General features: G+C 41.5%; 1 protein-coding gene across 2 annotated transcripts in view; it reads left to right on the top strand.

Moving 5' to 3' along the window:
• Positions 1 to 412: 412 nt before the first annotated feature.
• The window catches only part of RXRG (retinoid X receptor gamma), a 90,148-nt gene continuing 81,026 nt past the window's right edge, over positions 413 to 9,534 (top strand). Inside the window, exon 1 of one of the 2 annotated variants that reach the window (XM_019501889.1) lies at positions 413 to 770. In XM_019501889.1, the coding sequence (XP_019357434.1) occupies positions 722 to 770 (49 nt within the window). In that variant the 5' untranslated portion in view covers positions 413 to 721. The remainder of the gene's footprint in view (positions 771 to 9,534) is intronic. The other variant, XM_019501890.1, reaches the window with a different exon arrangement.

The following is a 9,534-nucleotide window of genomic DNA, read 5'->3' as shown; positions in this document are numbered from 1 at the left end:
ACTTTGAAGCTGTGAAACAGGGCACCTGATGGATGGAGGCTATAAACTTTAGTTGTAAATGCTGTGAGAACTAATCTTTCCCTGTCACCGTTGTAATCCTAAACTTTCTAAACCTTTAGGATTTTGGGGGGCAAATATTCTAGCCTGCATTTCCTAACCTCTGTCATCTTATCTGCATCTGTCTGTAAGAGCAGCAAACACCTTAAAGTAGATATTTTTCCTTTTTGACTGTTTGGAAAAGTCCTTCTATATAGCAGGTGCTACTGCCAATAATAAACAGCATTACATTTTTATTGGTGAAAAAATACTTTATTTCCCCTTCCCCTCCCAAGCAGTTTCATTCTTCCTTCCCTTTAATTTCTGACCTATACTGGTGCTGTCATACTTCGATTGGTCTCTTAGCTGAGAGATTATGCCACCAGGGTAAGTCAACCGTGACTTTGCAGAGAGCTGAAACAGCTGAGTGCAGAAGCCCAGCCCTGAGCTGAATCGGAGAACAGCAGCATGCCTGATTACAGACAGCAGCTGCTGCCGTTTTGAAGATATTATGAGGACTCTGTCATCTGGAGGATCTTTTATAGACTTAAGAAGGCAGCTGTCCTAGCATTGTCAGAGAACCTGTGTTATCCCAGAACGCTGCCCCAAGCTTGCCAGACAGCACTGAATATTAAAAACCTTGGAAGCTGCATTAAAAAGGAAAGAGATGAACTGAAGACTAAACATGTATGGGAATTATCCTCACTTCATTAAGTTTCCTGCTGGCTTTGGCAGTAAGTATTTCATTTGTGCTTGCAATCTCAGCCTTTGGGGTTAGATAGATAGAGAAGCTTCTTAAATCAGAAAAGTATAGGGAGTAGGAAGGTAAAACATTTGCCTAGCTTCTCAATAACCTTTTATAGTACTTACTATATAGAGACATGCATAGGACTGAAGCTGTCTTCTGACTATGAACCCTGTCAACTTCAGAAAAACTGAAACATCTGCATGCTTGATCCAAACTAAGGAAAATTCCCCCCCTCCCCCCAACCCACTCAAGTTTGACAGATTGAATAAAGCATTTCAGTGGTGTTTGTATAGTATGTAGTGGAGTGTATCTATTAATGAAAATAATAAGAGCAAATTATTGTCTTTCTAATTTTGTGGGTTTTTTACCCATTAGTTTACCAGAGGAAAAAAAGTCTTAAAACAAACTCAAACCAACCCCCCTCCAAAATTACTTCCTTTTGCTAAGTGCAGTTCCTCTGCTCTTACCAAACAGACACCAAAATAATTGTATGAAGCATTATCAAATTAGCTAAATAGGACTGTAAGCAAAGTGAGGCAGCAATCTCTAAAGGACTGTAATTTAGAGTATGGTAATATTCCACAAGCCAATGATAAGTAGCCCTGGTATAAACTGCTGCAGTCTGAACTTTGCAGGAAAATACAACCTTTTAACTTATTTAATTTCATTTTTATTTTATTTAATTTATTTTTCCTCCTTTCTTGGGTTCTGAATCACTGAGGAAAAGATATGAGGAACAACATTATCAGATATGTCTACTAGATTTTTGGGTGCTACATATAAGAGAGAATGGTCCTGATACACTGTTGTTCCCAAGCTCGGGCAGTCACTTTTTTACCTGTGCAAAATGTTGTCAGATCAAAATAGGGATGTGGTACCCTTGCTTTGCATTTAATTTGCATTGGTATGAATAATCTCAGTGGGGCAGTGTCAGAGCTAAAGTGGGTATGAATGAGTTTGTAATGGTGCGGGGAGGGGGGGCACTGGAATTGGTTTTTCTTTTTATTTTTGGGAATAAACAAAAATATGTGCATCGGCTAACTCAAATGGGGTGTACAAAAATGTAGGTGAGAAAATAGCAGATACCTTTTGGAATTGTTGACATTTAATGGCTTGAACAGACTCACACGTTGCACAGAGTTCTTGACTGGGGCGGGGTGGGGGCTTGAAATTTCCAGAGTTATTGTGAACCAGAGTCAGGGTGTTAAAAGAAATGGAGGGCTTGGCTAGAAAGGAGGGACAGAGCGGATGGGATAGAGGCATATGGAAATCACTTTTGAGAACTACTGTGTTTCGTTATGCAAAGCTCTGGAAATCTTTTCCATCTTTAGCTCTTCGGCTGTTTATATTTAATATTTCTCATGCTTAAACTTTCTAGGGTTGCTGCTTACAAAAAAAAAAATAAAAGGACAAAGTTAACATGCAGTGTGCTCCAAACAGTGAGGTTGATTTATACATGTGCAAAGCGCTGCTAATGCAGGATAGACCCCCAAATTACTTGCACACATCCCCTTCTGGATTCCCTCTTGACCACGTAAATGATTCCAAGCCATACTCTTGAGGGTATCTGTGGTGTATATACCGTTTATGCCCCCATTTCTTAGCTCATAAAATTGAGAGCTACTGGCAGATCTGCTACAGTTAACATTGCAAATCATTTTAATTCATCTTGGGCCAGGTCCTCAGCTTGCGTAAATCCTTTGAGCTCTGCTGGAGTCAACATCATTTTTACAATGAGCAATGTTCCCTTGCTTTCATACCCCTTTAACTTTTCTGAAACAATCACCTTTCAGGCTGTTTCTGTAGAGGGGCATTTTGTGTTGTAAAATTTGAATGAAATCTCATCATCCATCTCTGATTTCTGGGAGAAGGCAGGGAGGAGGCAAATATGGGGGAAGTCAAACTTCCCATTATTTAAATAAAGAATATCACACCACCGTTTTTTAACAAAAGCACAGAACAAAACCATTATCATTTATACTCAAAATGAGTTTGACAAGGAACAGGTTACACAGAAAAGTTGTGGAATCTTCTTGGAGGTTTTTGAGACCTGGCTAGGCAAAGCTTTGGCTGCAATGACATAGCTGGGAATGGTCCTGATTTGAGCAGGGGTTGGACTAGATGACCTCCTGAGGTCCCTTCCAACCCTCATTTTTTCTCTGATTCTATGACAAGTTTCCTCGTATGAGGTAATTCACTGCAGGATCAAGACTATCATCCTTGGTGAGTTTTCTGGGTGAATGAAATGGAAGGGGAAGAGCCATTTGTATTCACAAAAATCAATCCTGGTTTTTATTATAATGCCATTTAAAACTCTTTCAGTAGTACATTGAGGTGTAATGCTGACAAGGGGAAAATAACATGAATAATACCTGATATCAAAATTTCTAACTTAATTATTTCTAATATGCCTATTATTGTGGCACTGGGCTGTTATAAACTCTGGCGCTGTGGTAGTGGTGGTTGAAGATTAGAATACAACCTTATCATAACACCTTAATGTATCTTCCAAGGAAAGGTTGGAAGAACTGGGATTATTTAGTCTGGAGAAGAGAAGGCCAAGGAAGGTTTTTTTAATAGTTTTCAAATGCATGAAGTGTGGCTATAAACAGGATGGTAAAAGACTACAAACTATTCTGTATGCAGTAGGGGACAGGATGAGCAATGATGGTCTTAAATTGTAACAGAAGAAATTTAGCTTGGCTAGTTGGGGGAACTTTTTATTATGAGGATAGTAAAGCACTGGAACAGATTCCCTAGAAAGGTGGTAGAATCTCCATCCACATGGCTGAGATGCTTAAGGCAGGATCATCCCTGTCTAGACCAGGGGGTTGGACTAGATGACCTCTTGAGGTCCCTTTTCAGTCCTACTTTTTTCTAGGATTCTGTCACTTGGCTACCTTTTATAAAAGCTATTAGGTACTACTACTCTAGCAGTTCAGCATTATGAATGGCACTGCCCATACCCTATCCCTGATACCAAGAGTGCTTCATTGGTTTAGGAAAATAAAATTGTGAATGACCAAAAAACTCACTTCTGAGCTCAGGGATCCTTCCCATCACACTTCTTTTGACATTAATTCTCCCTGCCAAGTCTGACCTGATGGGCAGGCCCAGACACAGCTGTGGGAACACTTTATATTTGTGGGATTATCTAAGTATTTAAATATTTTCAGCCAGGCTCCCCAAAATCATGACTTTTAAAGAAACAGTATACTGTATTGAGTTCTTCTGTTATTTGCCTTCTATTTTTGTAATTATTGGCACTCGCTCTAATTTTTTCATGGGGTTTTTTTCCTCTGCTACCCTGAGGGCTAGAAACTTTTTTTTAAAACTAAAACTGAGATTCTTATATCTTGCATGATTCTGGGAGTTGAGGCTTTAGGTAACATACCAAACACCATAAAACTGGAAAAGCTGGTAATACTGCTAGCTGAAAATTCCTTAAGGAACCTATCTCAGCTTGGGACACGAGAGAAAGCAGAAGTTGCAATTTTGGGGTATGTTTACACTATTTGCTCTCCTGATTTTTGCACACACTCCTGAGGAAAGTCCTGTAGAAGAAGCCAGTGGGGAGCCATAGAATAAAATGCAGGTGTGTAGACTTTGGTAGAAAACCATATTTTCCTTTACAATTTTATTACCCTTCTGTGGGCAGTAGATTTCCTGCTATAGAAATCTGTAAGTAACCACTCCCTCATGAGGTCATCGGGTGGAACTGAGCCTTCAGTTCCACTGCAGAAGTGTCTACCACTTGAACCCGGAAACTAAGTCCATTAGGGTTGACATGACTACTAAATGCTCTGTTCCCTTTATATCTGCTTGTATTGATGCCGTGGAGAGGAAGTGACAAAAACCTAAACAAAGCAAAAAAGCTGGCACTAAGTCTCCATAAGTACCATGGCATTTGCATGGTCTTGCAACAGGCATGGTTAACGGATGTATGAGTACTCTCAGCAGGCTTTTAAAACCTTATCATATTTAGTTTTTTCTTTTGACTGAATTGTCTGGGTTTGTGATGCTTGATTTAGAGATAATGACAACATTCTGGTAATGTTCCTTTACCAATACGTTATTAATGCGTCTTCTCACCCTTTTTCTTCATCTGTATTCCACTCAAGCTAGAAATGAGGCATGCATTACTGCCACCTTCCCCCCGCAACAATGAATGTAATCAATTGCTGGAACAACTTACTTTGGTGATACCTTCACCCACATAGAAGCTATTGGCTTGATTCTGGAATTACTGAGTGAAATTATCTGCCTCTGTTATTCAGGATATCAAATGATGTTTAAGGCCCTTTTGGCCTTAAAGCTATGACTTTTAATGTTGTGTTTTGTCTTGGAATATATACATCAGCAGATTAATGTGTGTGAGGAAGAAAAGTGCTGCAAGTGTAAAGTATTATGAATGATTTCTAATTGCATATTTACACAAACATTTCACACAGGGGTGGGGGGGTACTACTAAAATGACACTTTAAAATCACTTCTGTAGTAGATTAGCACAAAATATATTTCCCCATGCAGAAAACATTGTCTTTCTGTAAATCCATTTCTGTCTGTGGAATGACTCAGTTGCTGTGCAATTCCATTTACTGGGGACAAAAGAGTAATTGAAAAATAGACAGAAAAGGAAGATAATCCTCATGTTAAGGGCAAGTCTAACAAGAGTCTCGGGAAAATCATGTATTGCCAGTATTATGCTCCTTTTCCTGAATTTCTGTTTAACTCTGCCTACCACAAACAAGGGATTTGTTCTCTCAGGATTTTCTACCAGGCAACCTGTTCAAATCTAGGGTTGCTGTTTAATAAACTGGAGCTTTAGTTATTTAGAACTGCCAGTCATTCTCAAAGTCAATATCATACACCTGCGTAGTATACAATAATTTACATGTGATGCAAATGGCCCACGTAAGACAGGTGAGAAAATCCCACAGGGAGTCAGATTTTCAAAACTAGCTTGTTGGAAGCTGGGAAAGCAAAAATTATTGTGGTAGTTGTATCCCATTAGTATCTTCTAATGGATTGCTTCACTTTCATATGGAGATTGAGCTTGTACTTGTAGAAGAGGGTGGTGGCCACTGTAATGGTAAGAATGGCTCCACCTATGGCTGGGAGAGTTCTTCTCAAGCTTCACATACGGAATTTATGGCTGTCCATCTACACTCTCATCTGCCTGAATTGGCCCATTTTAAAGTCAGCAGAATTAACAAATTGGTTAATGACATTTGCTGGATTGTGCAAGCAATTTGGATGAATTTTGTGGTGAAGACTCTCTCTTCTCCCTCAAATCTACCAGCTCCTGTCCATCAAGTTCAGCTTCCCTTCAGTCTCCCAGTCTTCATTTCCAGGCTCTCAGCTACCTTTCAGCGCCCTTGTGTACCCCTGCTCCACCTGACTGAATGCTCCCATATCCAGCTCTTCACTTTTAGAAGAACGTAGCATTAGAAATCCTGAAGTATTATGTTAGGGGGTTATGGGGGGGTGGGGGGTGGAAGGAAGGGATTCTTCTTGGACTTGACAGCCACCAAGGCATAATATTTGGTTGCTCATATCTAAAGAAAAAAAAATTGGAACTGCTTATTCCCCATGAGAGGAAATGCTCCAAGTTGTAGAGCTGCTCAGAGCTCTTCTGTTGGAGAGAACATGTTGCTTTTCTTAACATTGTAGAAGCCAGGAGTTAATGTTTAGGTACCATAAGGCTTAAGTTGATTTCAGAGAATCGATGGTTCTCGACCTTCTTAGACCCAAGGCACCCCTCTAGGACTTTTGTGAATTGAGTAGCACCCCTTTTCAAAAACTAGTTTATTACAGAAATTACTCCTTGCAGAGGGACTGGGAAGTGGGAACAGGGCAGTGGTCAAGCAGGGATTACCATGAGTATGCATCTATCTCCTCGCATCTGCTTATCTCTTTACACTTCCTGGGACCTTTCAAAAGATCTCACAGCACCCTGTGGTGCCTCTGCACCCAGCTTGAGAATCACTTATCTAAAAGAACCTGTTCCTCTTTATTCTCTTACTTCTGGAGAAGTTCAGTTACAGCCTTAGGTCTTGTCACAGCAGTCTTTGCTGCGTCATGGGAGTTGACCTTACTTGCATACAATGCTTTGGTGTGTGATTAGCCACTTGGAGCATTTCATTAGCTAACCCACAGTGATATGAATCTGACCTGCGTTCTAGCCCAGTTGTTCTTACACTTGAATGGAAAGGTATGCCCCTGAAAAATGCTGGCTCTTGGCTTTCCCGCATGTTTGACTATGGACAAATAAGAGAGCAATTCTGTTGCAAAGAACTCAGAAATAACAGGTCAGAATGTTTTGTCTGGGCTTATCTTGTGAATCATGTATAGGTGGTTTTTATACCTAGCAGTGCTAATTTTGCTCAGCACAGTGCAGTACCCTTAAGGGTCTTGTGGCACCCCCGGGTACTGCAGTACCCTAGTTGAGAATTGCCTTCCTAGGTAGTGTTGTGCAGTAAGGCCATTCTCTGGATGGATCCATTTTTGCTGTATTGCCCGAGAGGGTACGAAAGCCCCTTTCTTTTAATTTTTTTTCTTTTTTGTTTAAATGTATATGTTGCCATTTAGTAAAAGGATACAGCTGATAAAGAATGCAGCTCACAGGGTGCTGCAGGGGCTAACTCATTTGCTCTGAATTCTCCTTGGCATGCTCACTGCAAGATGATTTGGCTTTGCCACAAAGTCCCTTTTATGAGTACTCCTCTAGATTGGCCTACAGCCACGTCACCTCCAGCTGAAATCTTGTCAACTCTCCCAAGCTAAATAGGGTTAGGCTAGGTCATACTTTTGGCTGGAGTCCTCCCACCCAAATGCAGGGGGGAGGGGAGGAGGGAAAGGTGCCTCTGCTTATGCAATATGTGTAGCCAATATGGGATGAAGAGCAATAAATCCTTTGATCCAACAATTGCAAAAGCCATGCTGATCCTGGAGGTTTCAGCTCATCAGGTTTGATACAAAACTGAAATCCTGATTAATTACTGGTCGCTAAAGGCACTCATTGCAAACACTAATAAAAATTCCCCTTTATTTATTTTCTGTGGAAATTCTGCATCTTCCTTGGCCATTGATATAAGGAGCACTGCTATGGTGAGATGAGAGAACCTTTATCTTGTGTCGTTTAAAGGTTTTTGGCTTTTGGAGCAGATAAACCAGAGTTCGCTGCCCTCTAACTTGTGGGGTTGGTATCCATACAGCCATACCTTGGTAATAATGTGGCAGAGGGCCACACAATCCATTGGCCAGACAAATTTAGAGTGGAAATATGCTGCTCATATTTAACAGTTGGAACAGCTCCACATTAAGAACTGATTACTTGAGGATCCATTGAACTCCTGGGCAACTGAAGTCTTAAGATGGTGGAAGATGCTCCAGCCCAGTTGGACGGTGTGTGTGTGGTTGTGGGGGGGGGCGGGGGGAGACTCTGACATAGGACTGACTATGTGCGGCTCTCTGCCCTTTTGTTTGCAGGGGGTCAGGCAAGATGAACATGGAGGTCCCTTTTGGTCTTAAATCTATTAATTGAATTCTTCTGGATGGGGAAATTGCTGCCTAATTCTCATGTATTATGCTGGTAACCAAGGAGATGTTCCTTCATTACTTCATATACATTTTTGTTTTCTTTTTATTTTGCCTTGGAACAAGGTTGCTAAAGAAATTCTTTATTTTGGTTAGACTGCTGCACTGTTAAATATCCCAGTTAAAATCTTGGCTTCTGAAGCCAGTGGCAAAACATTTTCCCCCTATCCCCCCACCCCCTAAATGAGTCAGTATTTTACCTTCATACTTTTGCTGTAGATTCATCAAAGTAACCCTGACAATCCCAAAGGGAGGAAGACTGAGAAGATAATTCCCCCCCCCCCGGTTTTTCAAAGGTTTGAGTGCAGCTAAATGTGAGGAAGGGACACTTATCAACCGAAATTATGGGTTAATCGCATTTGGGGGCCTTTAATTATCTTTTTTCCCTTTTTTATATAGTTTCTCAGGACCCTCATGCAGCCAGCTCTCCCTTGCTGTTGCCTCTGATCCTTGACTATGATTACTGAAGTCACAGAATGTGCTGGCTGCAGGTGGGTCCCTTCAGTGCCTTTGCATCCTCTGTCTCATCTCAGCCTGTCGGGCCAGCTTTAGTTCTTCCCCTGCCTCATGCAGATGTACTGTCAGAATAGGACCTCCACATTGAAAAACTGGGCAGAGAATAGGGGGAGGGGTAGGACAAGCATGGAATCAGGAGGGATCCATCTGGATGGAAGAAGGCAGGGCAGGGTGTCACCTTAGAGGCTAAGTCAGAGGCATAAGCCTCTGTAGACTACAGTCTGCTCCATCAGATGCTACACATCTGTCATTTTATCAAATACCACAGCATGCATCCAAGTTTTCTACTATGAAAGCTTATGCCTCACTGAATGAGTTAGTCTAAGGTGCTACTGTGTCCACCCTTCTGCCTACCTCTCTTTGGACAGAAGAGAGCAATGTGATGGGGCACAGGTATACGTGGGAGACTGGAGATAGCTGAAGCCCTTACAACTTCCATCTGAACATGGCTCTCCCTTTTCACCCCACTCTTCTCTGCAGTATTTCAGCCTCAGCTTTTATTTCCCTTCAGCTCAGATCCCTCAGCAATGCTCTGATACTGCCTTCAGCTCCTACAAAATTCCCCCTTGCTGTTCCAGGCATTGCCCCCCACCACTCCCCAGCCGCCATCTGCTCTGTTCCCCTCCACAAAACAA

The sequence above is a fragment of the Gavialis gangeticus genome, unplaced genomic scaffold (assembly GCF_001723915.1).
Source record: "Gavialis gangeticus isolate Ggan-Ray unplaced genomic scaffold, GavGan_comp1, whole genome shotgun sequence".
Taxonomy (NCBI): domain Eukaryota; kingdom Metazoa; phylum Chordata; order Crocodylia; family Gavialidae; genus Gavialis; species Gavialis gangeticus.
Note: the sequence above shows the minus strand (reverse complement) of the source record. Positions and strands in the feature narration are given on the sequence as shown.